Genomic DNA, 12,881 nt, shown 5'->3' with positions numbered 1-12,881 from the left:
TTGTTGTTGTCATTTGTTTCTATATATTCCTTTATCTCTATTTTGATTTGTTCATTGATCCATTGATTATTTAGTAGCATGTTGTTAAGCCTCCATGTGTTTGTGAGCCTTTTTGTTTTCTTTGTAGAATTTATTTCTACTTTTATACCTTTGTGGTCTGAAAAATTGGTTGGTAAAATTTCAATATTTTGGAATTTACTGAGGCTCTTTTTGTGAGCTAATATGTGGTCTATTCTGGAGAATGTTCCATGGGCACTTGAGAAGAATGTATATCCTGTTGCTTTTGGATGTAGAGTTCTATAGATGTCTATTAGGTCCATCTGTTCTAGTGTGTTGTTCAGTGCCTGTGTGTCCTTACTTATTTTCTGCCCGGTGGATCTATCCTTTGGGGTGAGTGGTGTGTTGAAGTCTCCTACAATGAATGCATTGCAGTCTATTTCCCTCTTTAGTTCCGTTAGTATTTGCTTCACATATGCTGGTGCTCCTGTATTGGATGCATATATATTTAGAATGTTTATATCCTCTTGTTGGACTGAGCCCTTTATCATTATGTAGTATCCTTCTTTATCTCTTGTTACTTTCTGTGTTTTGAAGTCTATTTTGTCTGATATTAGTACTGCAACCCCTGCTTTCTTCTCACTGTTGTTTGCCTGAAATATGTTTTTCCATCCCTTGACTTTTAGTCTATGCTTATCTTTGGGTTTAAGGTGAGTTTTTGTAAGCAGCATATAGATGGGTCTTGCTTTTTTATCCATTCTATTACTCTATGTCTTTTGATTGGTGCATTCAGTCCATTTACATTTAGGGTGACTATTGAGAGATATGTACTTATTGCCATTGCAGGCTTTAGATTCGTGGTTACCAAAGGTTCAAGGTTAGCTTCTTTAGTATCTTACTGCCTAACTTAGCTCGCTTATTGAGCTGTTATATACACTGTCTGGAGATTCTTTTCTTCTCTCTCTTCTTATTCCTTCTCCTCCCTTCTTCATATGTTGGGTGTTTTTTTTTTCTGTGCTCTTTTTAGGGGTGCTCCCATCTAGAGCAGTCCCTGTAGGATGCCCTGTAGAGGTGGTTTGTGGGAAGCAAATTCCCTCAGCTTTTGCTTGTCTGGGAATTGTTTAATCCCGCCATCATATTTAAATGATAGTCGTGCTGGATACAGTATCCTTGGTTCAAGGCCCTTCTGTTTCATTGCATTAAGTATATCATGCCATTCTCTTCTGGCCTGTAGGGTTTCTGTCGAGAAGTCTGATGTTAGCCTGATGGGTTTTCCTTTATAGGTGACCTTTTTCTCTCTAGCTGCCTTTAAAACTCTTTCCTTGTCCTTGATCCTTGCCATTTTAATTACTATGTGTCTTGGTGTTGTTCTCCTTGGATCCTTTCTGTTGGGGGTTCTGTGTAATTCCATGGTCTGTTCGATTATTTCCTCCCCCAGTTTGGGGAAGTTTTCAGCAATTATTTCTTCAAAGAGACTTTCTATCCCTTTTCCTCTTGCTTCTTCTTCTCGTATCCCTATAATATTAATATTATTCCTTTTGGATTGGTCACATAGTTTTCTTAGTGTTGTTTCATTCCTGGATATCCTTTTATCTCTCTCTATGTCAGCTTCTATACGTTCCTGTTCTCTGGCTTCTATTCCTTCAATGGCCTCTTGCATCTTATCCATTCTGCTTATAAATCCTTCCAGGGATTGTTTCACTTCTGTGATCTCCTTCCTGACATCTGTGATCTCCTTCTGGACTTCATCCCCCTGCTCTTGCATTTTTCTCTGCATCTCTGTCAGCATGTTCATGATTTTTATTTTGAATTCTTTTTCAGGAGGACTGGTTAGGTCTGCCTCCTTCTCAGGTGTTGTCTCTGTGATCTTTGTCTGCCTGTAGTTTTGCCTTTTCATGGTGATAGAGATAGTTTGCAGAGCTGGTACAAGTGACAGCTGGGAGAGCTTTTCTTCTTGTTGGTTTGTGGCCTTCCTCTCCTGGGAGAATAGCGACCTCTAGTGGCGTGTGCTGGGCAGCTGTGCGCAGACAGGGCTTCTGCTTCCTGCCCAGTTGCTATGGGGTTTATCTCCGCTGTTGCTGTGGGCGTGGCCTCGCTGGGGCTGCTCCTCCAAAATGGTGGAGCCCCGTTGGAGGGGGAGCGGCTGGGAGGCTATTTATCTCCGTAAGGGGCCTCTGTGCTCCCTGCTGCCCAGGGGGTTAGAGTGCCCAGAGATCCCCAGATTCCCTGCCTCTGGTCTAAGTGACCTGTCCTGCCCCTTTAAGACTTCCAAAAAGCACTCTCCAAACCAAAACAACAACAGCAACAATGAGAGAGGGAACAGAAAAAAAAAAAAAAAAAGGAAAAAACGCGATTTTTTTTTTTTTTGTCCTCAGGCACCGTTCCCAGGCACCCGCTCACTGGTCCTGCTGCCCTGTCTCCCTAGCACCAGGGTCCCTGTCCCTTCAAGGCTTCCAAAAAGCACCCACCCACCTGTTCCACAGGGAAAAACGCGCGATATTCTTTGTCCTCAGGCGCTGGTCCCAGGCACCCCCTCACCAGTCCCACCGCCCTGCCTCCCTAGCACTAGGGTCCCTGTCCCTTTCAGGCTTCCAAAAAGCACTCACCAAAAAGAGAAAAAAAAAGGGGAAAAACGCGCGATTTCCTCCGTCCTCAGGTGCCGGTCTCAGGCACCTGCCCACTGGTCCCACAGGGAAAAACGCGGATATTCTTTGTTCTCAGGCGCCGGTCCCAGGCACCCGCTCACCAGTCCCGCCGCCCTGCCTCCCTAGCACCGGGGTCCCTGTCCCTTTAAGGCTTCCAAAAAGCACTCGCCAAAAAGAGAAAAAAAAAAGGGGAAAAATGCGCGATATCCTCCGTCTTCAGGTGCCGGTCTCAGGCACCCGCCCACCGGTCCCGCAGGGAAAGACGTGGGATATTCTTTGTCCTCAGGCGCCGGTCCCAGGCACCCACTCACCAGTCCCGCTACCCTGCCTCCCTAGCACCGGGGTCCCTGTCCCTTTAAGGCTTCCAAAAACCGCTCACCAAAAAGAGAAAAAAAAAGGGGAAAAACGCGCGATTTCCTCCGTCCTCAGGTGCCGGTCTCAGGCACCCTCCCACCGGTCCCGCAGGGAAAAACGCTGGATATTCTTTGTCCTCAGGCGCCGGTCCCAGGCACCCGCTCACCAGTCCCGCTGCCCTGCCTCCCTAGCACTGGGGTCCCTGTCCCTTTAAGGCTTCCAAAAAGCACTCGCCAAAAAGAGAAAAAAAAAGGGGAAAAACGCGTGATTTCCTCCGTCCTCAGGTGCCGGTCTCAGGCACCTGCCCACCAGTCACGCAGAGAAAGACGCGGGATATTCTTTGTCCTCAGGCGCCGGTCCCAGGCACCCGCTCACCGGTCCCGCCACCCTGCCTCCCTAGCAACGGGGGCCCTGTCTCTTTAAGGCTTCCAAAAAGCACTCGCCAAAAAAAAAAAAAAACCGCTGCGGTTTCTTTCCACCCGCTGGGAGCCGGGGGGAGGGGCGCTCGGGTCCCGCTGGGCCGGGGCTTGTATCTTACCCCCTTCACAAGGCGCTGGGTTCTTGCAGGTGTGGATGTGGTCTGGATGTTGTCCTGTGTCCTGTGGTCTCTATTTTAGGAAGATTTTTCTTTGTTATATTTTCATAGCTCTATGTGTTTTTGGGAGGAGATTTCCACTGCTCTACTCACGCCGCCATCCTGGCTCCGCCCTCATTTCTATTTTTTATATCAGTTTGATGTTGCTGTTACTTTGAATATATTTTAACTTAAAAAAATGTTCTGATCTGTTAAGACTTAAACATTTTAAATTTTGACAAAGAAGGCTTTGGTCAATGAAAAAATATCCTGCTACAGTGATATTTATTTATTGCTTTCTAACATAAAATATATCTTTTATTTAAAATAAAGAGATTAATTTTAGTCAATTTTGTTAATGTGGTCTTACTCACATCCAGTTATTTTACTCTAGTGAAATAAAAATAGTCTTGGAGAGCTGTAGAAAGCCCTATCTGTATAATAATGGCAAAGAAAATGCTCATATGAGCAAGACTATATGTAGTTCATAATGAAGGACAGCCATCTTTGCACAATTTACTTATCTGTGAGTAATAATAAGTACAGTCATTAGTGGTTTCCTTAGAAGATAATACTGTTATCATTCCCAGTAGTAGTTTGAATGTCTTGTTATTTGGGTCATAGTGTTAGATATTGGGATTATAAAGGGCTATATGATGGTCTCCGACTTTGAGAGAGAAATGGAACTGAAATTGGTCAGCCTTTGTGTCTCCAGGAGCTAGGCAGGTGGATAAGTGAAAGTAAAAATAATCTGAGTCATATAACATAATAAAGATAATAAGGGGGAAGAAGTATTAAAGAAAATCATTTTTTAAAAGAAAAAAACAAAAGGGCAGAAGTAGAAAGTGTAAGTAAGCACTTGCTCCAGGATATGTGGGTGCATATATATTCTATAATATTAATTAATATAAACCTGAAGAGAAGCTGAGAAGAAATGGACATCCAAGATATTTTACAGAAGGTTAAGTTAGAGATTACTGAGACATTGTAAATCTCAGAATTTAGGACATGAAATAATGTTACTAGGCCTTGTCATCTTCTACAACTGTACTGCCTCTGAGGCTTTTAATTTTGAAACTCCATTCTTTAACCATAACACCCCTTTCTCCCCTGACCATTCCCTTATTTCCATTAAACATGCTCTTTGAACTCATCCAGACTGTCTCTTGATCCTTTCTCATCTCTGAGTCTCTGAGAGTAAAGTTGGCTCAGTTCAATGCTACTGTTGGACTGTGCAGCCTGAAATTTCTTTTAAACTTGTAATTGATGTATAACATACATATAGAAGTGTACAGATCCTAAGTGTACAGCTTGGTGAATTTTCACCAACCGGATATGCCTTATAACCAGAATCCAAATATAAAGAAGATACAAAACATTACTACCACTCTAGAAACTTTTCTTGTGCCCATTCAGTAGCAAACCCCAAGATAATCACTATTCCTAACTTCTACCAACACTGATTAGCTTGTCTGTTTTGAACTTTATATAAATGGAATTATATAGTATGCGCTTTTTTGTGTCTGACTTATTTTGCTCAGTGTTATGTTTTTGGATTCATTCATATTTTGCATATAATTGTTTATTGATTGCCATTGTTATATAAATTCTTCATGTATATACCATTATTCACTCATTTTCCTTATGGGCATTTGTGTAATTTCCAATTTTTGGCTACTATGCACTGCTAAGTGCTGCTGTGAATATTCTTATTCATGTTTAGATATATACACATACATATTCTGTTGGGTATATACCAAGGAATAGAATGGCTGGTTTTCAGATGTCAGTATGATCAGCTTTAATAGATGCTGCCACAGATTTTTCAAAGTGATTGGAATAATATATATACTTCCAGCAGCAATATGTGGAAGTTCTGGGTACCCATCTTCATCAACTTTCAATTTCTCCTTCACTTTAGCTATTCATTCTTACAGCATAGATTTAATCTGAATTTCCCCTAAGACCAATGGAATTGCCTACCTTGTCATATGTTTTGGTCATTTGAGTATGTCTTTTGTGAATTGTTCTTTCATGTCTTTTGTCCACTTTGCTATTGAATTTCTTAAAAAACTAATTTTTATGAGTTTTTTAATGTGATGGTTATAAGCCCTTCATTAAATATATGTATTGCAAGTATCTTCTTGCATTCTGTGGGATACTTTTCCACTCTATTAATTTTTTTTGATGAGCAGAAATCTTACTATAGTTCAGTTTATTAAGTTTTTCCATTATAGTTTTTTGTTTGTCCTATTTAAGAAAATTTTGCAAATTTCAAGGTCATGAGATGCTCTTTGTTTAAAAATTTTTATTGTTCTACCTTTCACATTTAGGTCTGCAGTTCATCTGGAATTTTTTTGTGTGATGGTGTGAGGTATGAGCCAGCACCATTTACGAAAGTATTTTTTTCTGTGGTGTTACTTTTGTTTTAAATTGAGTGATCATATATGTGTGGGTCTGATTCCCTTGGTATTTCTATACTTGTCCCAATATCACATTTCAATGTTTGAACCTTTATAATAGGTCTTGATATCTAGCAATTTCAAATTTTCTAGCTTTGTTGTTGTTCTTCAAGACTGCCTTTCTTATTCTTGGTCTTTTGCTCTTCCTCTTCAGTTTTAGAATCATTTTATTAGTTTACACACACACAATTTGATTATGTAGACTTTACATATCAGTTTGGGAGAATTGATATCTCTACTGTATAGTTACTAATTTTGAATTCAGCCTTATTGATAACTCTCAATTTTCTTCTTTCACTTTTTCTTTCATAAATGAAAGAAAGCTTTCAGCCCTGGCTTAATTTAGCTTATCTGTTTTCTTTAAATATGTCCCCAGGCTGCTTAAGAAAATCAGATAAGATTCTCTTTGACTCTCTTGCTTAATAAGACTTTGGTGCTGCAGTTCTAATTTCTGAATTCTTTTCCATTCCCTGCAGTAGTTGTTCCACTCTCATATAGCTTGCAAGTAACAGATGATGTCCTTGCTATCCCCTCGCCCTGTTCTTAGTGGAGTTGTATGTGGAGCTGTCTTTAAAGCAATTGGAAGTACGGGCCTAAACCTCAAGAGAAATGTTGATTCTGAAGATACAGATTTTGGAGTCGTTAGTATGACATGGTACTTGAAGCTATAGATATGGATCAAATTGTTAATATAGAAAGTGTGTGAAGTAGGGAGAGAAGAGAGCTAAGAGTATAATCCTGGGGAACAACATCATTTAGAGTTTGGTCTAAGTTAAAAATAGAACATGACTGATAGAAGAGACCACACAAGTTGGAGGAGTACCAGAGAAAGAGAGGTGTTGTAAACTGAGGGAAGAGAAAGTTTCCAGAAGTAGGGAGTGGCCACTAACGTTAAGTGGTGCACAGAGGACACGAGTATCCTATCTGGAAGTAAACCCGGGAATTTGGCTGGTAACTTCAGCAAGGGTAGTAGTCAGCAGCTAGTAATGGGTGGGGAAAGTGGAATGACAAGTATGCACTGCTCTCTCAAGAACAATGGTGGCAAAGGTTAAGGCAGAAGGTAGAAAGTATTATCAGAACATTTTTCATTAATGTCTGTTGCTCAGAACCAACTTGTTCAAGGCTGAACTCATTCTGCTTTATCTATTCTTCTGCTTTCTTGTCTCAGCAGCATCACCTTTTGCCTACTTGCTCACGCTGGAAACTTTGAAATCTGACTTCTCCCTTACCTCCCTCCACCCCACCCCCATTTAAAAGGTAACCAGGGAATTTGGATTTTATCTCAGTAAAGTCTGTTTCATTATTCCTTCTCTTGATGTCTTCTGCTGCATTTCTAGGCTGGGCTCTCCTCTCTTTCCTGGACATTGCACTCACCTTTTTACTGGTTCTTAATAGCCTCCCTGCCTTGTTCTCCTCTCTCCCCTTATCCATCTTCATACTGCTGTGTTCCCATCATGGGTGTCCACATCTTAAAAATCTCAGTTGCTTCCCATTGCTTGCTCAGTTGCTTTCCCATTAATTCATTAAATAAATGAGTACTGATTGTGTGTCAGGCATTGTACTGGGCACTAGGGGTACAGTGTGGACAAGAGAGATATGGGTCTTTGCTGTCACCCAGCTTAATAGAATATAAGGCTTTTTACAAGTTGAGTCCCAGCTTATCTTTCTAGGTTCACCTCCAACGTCTGCTCATATACTCTAGTCATTCTGGACTACTTTTCCATGGGCAAAATCTACATTACGAATTCACTGTTTGCAGATGCTATTTCCATCCCAGAATGCCTTTCTTCTGTCTGCTTGTCATATTTTTCATGGTGTATTGTAGTCAAGTGTTGTTTTCTTCTAATTAGCCCTCAGCTCTTGTTAACTAGTAAAGCATGCATTCAAGTTTAAATTTTAAGAAATATTCTGCAGCTAGCAATGATCTATGTAACTGCTATTGCTTCTTCCTGCTGTAAGAATGAATTTTTGGACTGAAAGAGCATATCTGCCTTCATAGAAAGCAATATCTGTCTAGAGTTGGGCTCTCCTCTCTTTCCTGGGCTTTGCACTCACCTTTTTACTCGTTCTGTACTATGCCTCTCTGGTCAATAACAGTGCATGGAAAAGAGGTAAAAAGCAGAAATAAGCATGTGAGTGTTTTGGAGAAACCCATTAAGGCCTATTAGACTTACAGAGTATTTGGAATTTTTAGTTTATTGATCCATATTGTTCCAATTTAGACTGATGATGAAGATGAGTCTTCTGTTCTGGAGGACCCTACATTGTTAAACATTGATGCTCTTGACTCTCACTCCTATGATACGTCATCTGTGGCAAGTTCAGATAGTGGTGACAGGACCAACTTAAAAAGGTAAGTGTTCATCTAAGTCACACTTGTATATGGTTGAAGTATTTGATCATTTAAAATGTAAATATCTTTCTTTAGGTACAGTATGGTCTGCTGAAGCCCTGCAGAAGAAACAGAGGCCCACTTGGGTAGAAGCAATATTTTTTTTAGACCCTACAGATTTTGGCACTGTTGGTGGGAGAGGATAAAAAGGTAGATGCCATGACCACTGCCTTCTGCACCCCCAGTAGGAAGCCATAATAACAGCCAGAGATTCCTGGGAGCAGGAGAGCCCTTGGAGGGAACACAGATCAAACCTGGCATGGAGTGTGTGGTGGAAACATGGGGCTTGGTTTACCTCCCCACCTTCTGTTCCCTGCACTCCCCACTCCCTTCTTCCCACTCTAATGTCAGCTCCAGCATTCCTTCATTCCCTTGGAGTGAATTCAAAGGAGAATCACAAAGATGATTAAAGATTTGGGAAAAGGACTTCTAACCCTAACTAACTTCATTTTGGCTGTTTTTCACCTTCCAAATTCTTGGAGAGCACATGAAAAGGAAAGAGAAATGAAAGAAGCATGTAAAATGCTTTATTAAATTCATGTGTATATCGAATGTTGATAAAGTCTGTATTTTTCTTTTCTTAAATTTTGCCTGTATCAGTAGTCTTCTTCAGTGCATCAACTCTTACGGGATAGTGGGCCATGCTGGTCATATTAACCTGTTCATCAAAAGTAGATAACTACTTAATTAGATAAAAACAGATAATTTTTTCAGCTTTATTGAGATATACACTGTGTAGATTTGATATACAATGTGATTCTTTTTTTACTGAAGTATTGTTGATATATAATCTTATATTGGTTTCAAGTATACAACACAGTGGTTCAAAAGTTACCCATATTATTAAACCTTCACCCCCACTAGTGCATTTACTATCTGTCAACATAGGAAGATGTTACAGAATCATGCAGTGTGATTCTTTTACAGGCATATGATTGCCACAATAGGATCAAGTTAACACCTCTGTCACTTCACATAATTACCATTTCTTTTGGTGGTGAGAACATTTAAAATCTCTCTTAGCACCTTTCTAGTATGTAATATATTGCTGTTAGCTATAGTCACCATACTGCACATTAGATCTCATGTACTTATCTTATAACTGGATGTTTGTATCCTTTGACCAACATCTCTGCATTTTCCCCACTCTGGCAGCTACTGTTCTACCCTCTGTTTCCATGAGTTTGGCTTTTTTAGATTCTGTATACAAGTGAGATCACACAATATTTATCCTTTACTGTCTGATCTATTTCATGTAATATAATGCCCTAAATTTAAGGGCCATCCATGTTGCAAAGGCAGGATTTCCTTCTTTCTCATGGCGGAATAATATTCTGTATACACATAAATACCACACCTTTATTCATTCTTCTTGGGTTGTTTCCATAATCTTGGCTATTGTGATAATGCTGCAATGAACACTGGAGTGCAGATATTTCTTTGAGATCCTGATTTCATTTTCTTTGGATATATACACAGAAGTGGGTTTGCTAGCTCATGTGGTAGTTCAGTTTTTAATTTTTTGAGGAAACTCCATACTGTTTTTCATAGTGGATGTACCAATTTACATTCCCACCAACAGTTACAAGGATTCCCTTTTCTCTATATCTTCACCAGCACTTGTATCTTGGTTTTTTTTGATAATAGTAACCCTAACAGTATGAGGTGATATCTCATTGTGGTTTTGATTTGCATTAAGAATCTCTAGTGATTAGTGATGTTGAACATCTTTTCATGTACCTGTTGTTTGTTTGTACATCTTCTTTAGAAAAACATGTATTCAGGTCCTCTGCCCAGTTTTTACTCAGATTGTTTTTTGGCTATTGAGTTGTAAGAGTTCCTTATACAGTAGTTCTCTCTTATCTGTAAAGTGTATCTTCTAAGACCCCCCCAGGGGATGCCTGAATCTGTGGATAGCACTGAGCCTTACACACACTATGTGTGTTCCTATACATATTATGATAAAATTTTATTTATAAATTAGGCACAGCAAGATATTAACAACAATTATTAATAAAATAGAATAATTATAACAATATACTGTGATAAAAGTTATGTAAAACTGGTGTCTCTCTCTCTCAAAATATCTTATTGTACTGTACTCACCCTTCTTATGATATGAGATGACAAAATGTCTAAGTGATTAGATGAAGTGAGGTGAATGATGTAAGCATTGTGATGTAGCATTAGGCTACTATTAACCTTCTGATGATATGTCAGGAAGATTATCTGCTTCCAGACCATGCTTGACCATGGGTACTAAAATCCTGGGAAATGGAAGGATGGATAAGAGGATTACTGTATATTTGAGATATTAACCCCTTATCAGACAGATGGTTTGCAAATGTTTTCTATTTTGTAGGCTGCCTTTTTGTTTTGTTTTTCCTTTTGCTCTGTAGAAGCTTTTTAGTTTGATTCAGTCGCATTTATTTACATTTGCTTTTGGTGTCATGTAAAAAACTGTTGCCAAGACAATGTCAAGGAACTTTTCCCCTGTGTTTTTCTGCTAGGAGTTTTATGGTTTCAGGTCTTATGTTTAAGCCTTGAATCCATTTAACTGTTTAATTTTTGTGAGTGGTGTGAGATAGGGGCACAATTTCATACTTATAAATGTGATTATTCAGTTTCCCAGCTCCATTCCTTGGAGAGGGTATTCTTTCCCCATTGAGTATTCTTGGTTCCTTTGCCAAGTATTAGTTGACCATATATGCAAGTGTTTATTTCTGGACTTTCAGTTCTTTTCCATTGGCCTGTGTGTTTATTTTTATGCCAGTACCATACTGATTTGATTACTATAGCTTTGTAATATAGTTTGAAATCAGGAAGTATTATGCCTCGAATTTTGTTCTTGTTTGATTGTTTTGACTCATTGGGGTCAGTTGCATTTCTACACACTAACAATGAAACATCTGAAAAAGTAATAAAACAATCCCATTTTCAGTAGCATCGAAAACAATAAAATACTTAGGAAAAAGCAAAAGAGCCACATACTGAAATTCATAAGACATTGATGAAAGTGACTGAAGAAGACACAAATGGAAAGATGTCCCAAGTTTGTGGATTAATATTGTTCAAATATCCATACTACCCAAAGCCATTGATAGATTCATTGCAATCCCTATCAAAATCCCAATGGCATTTTTGACAGATACAGAAAAAACAATCATGAAATTTGTGGGGAACCAAAATTACTGAAATGTTTTTGATGGTCTGGTCACTACCTTCTTAAAAAATATAGTGTTTTCTTTTTGCCTACATAATAATATAGCATCAGTCTGGACCCTGCTTACCATTTTGACCTAACCTCTAAACACTTCCACTCCTGTCTTCCTGGTCTATGCCTTTTGCGTACTCACATTCCCCACATACACTGTGTGCCTTTACATCTTCATATTTCTACTCGTGCTTTTTTTGTTGCCTGACAAACATCTAGTTATCCAGCGAGGCCAGATGAGATGCCTTGTTTTTTTCATGTCCCTGATAACCCCCTAATAGGATTAAAGTTCTTTATTTCACTTCTATAGTACTTTGTTCATTTTTATTTTCTGACATTTATCCTTTAAGGTGAGTTACTTATTAGTCCTTCTATTTAGGCTATGAGGTCCTTGAGAGTAGGAACTTTGACTTTATTTTTGTATTTCCAGAGGATACTTTTAGTCGCAGAGTAGATGTTCAGTATTTGGTAAAAGAAGAGACATTTTTGGTAAGAGATGAATAGGGTAAGTGAAAGGAGCTGTTAGTAAAAGCAGCAGAGAATGAGTAATGAGTGGGGAATTTGAGGTGTTTGGTTGAAGAGTGGGAGGGTGGTTATAGAGAGGAGGAGGGCAAGAAGAGTGGGCAAGGGTGGATAGCAGGTAGGGGTAATGTGGGCGTGTAGGGCAGGAAGGAGTGCTCTACAGGCAACCTCTGGTGAGTTGCAGAACCTCTTGCTATATTAGGTGGGCAAGAAGCAGTTTGAATCCATGAAAAAGGAGTAATGGCTTTATTTTGAGGCTTGCTTTCTGAGGTTTGGTGGGTTTAGTACATCTTAATGTGGTACTGTTAGACTCCTTTTACCTCTTGTAGAACTACATACAGTGTTGTAGTATTTCTTTTATGTAGCTTTTCTTTTATGTATTTTTATTTCAAAGCTTTGAGACCTGACTTTTCCATTTTTTTTTCTTTCACTAAATATTTTCCTTCTTTTTCAGGAAGAAGAAATTACCTGATTCTTTTTCACTCCATGGATCAGTTATGCGACATTCACTTTTGAAGGGAATTTCTGCCCAGATAGTGTCTGCAGCTGTAAGTACTTTGTTCTCTTCCCTTGGCTTTATAACCTCCAATGGCATAATATAGTAGAAATGAGCATAGAACAAAGCACAGTACTTCTCTTGGCCCGAGGCTTAAGAAAAATAGAATCTGGCTTTCATGGGTTTTTGTGTGATTATTTTTGACTTACAAGACATGGCTACACA

General features: G+C 39.3%; 1 protein-coding gene across 4 annotated transcripts in view; it reads left to right on the top strand.

Annotated features, from left to right (window-relative positions):
* The window catches only part of VPS8 (VPS8 subunit of CORVET complex), a 304,326-nt gene that overhangs the window by 23,902 nt on the left and 267,543 nt on the right, over positions 1-12,881 (top strand). For all 4 annotated transcript variants that reach the window (XM_073231972.1, XM_073231971.1, XM_073231970.1 and 1 more), the window contains exons 4-5: positions 8,255-8,385; positions 12,615-12,708. In XM_073231972.1, the coding sequence (XP_073088073.1) occupies positions 8,255-8,385; positions 12,615-12,708 (225 nt within the window). The remainder of the gene's footprint in view (positions 1-8,254; positions 8,386-12,614; positions 12,709-12,881) is intronic.

This window comes from Manis javanica, chromosome 3 (genome assembly GCF_040802235.1).
Source record: "Manis javanica isolate MJ-LG chromosome 3, MJ_LKY, whole genome shotgun sequence".
Lineage (NCBI taxonomy): Eukaryota > Metazoa > Chordata > Mammalia > Pholidota > Manidae > Manis > Manis javanica.
The sequence above is the reverse complement of the archived record's forward strand: the minus strand, read 5'-3'. Positions and strand labels throughout refer to the sequence as shown.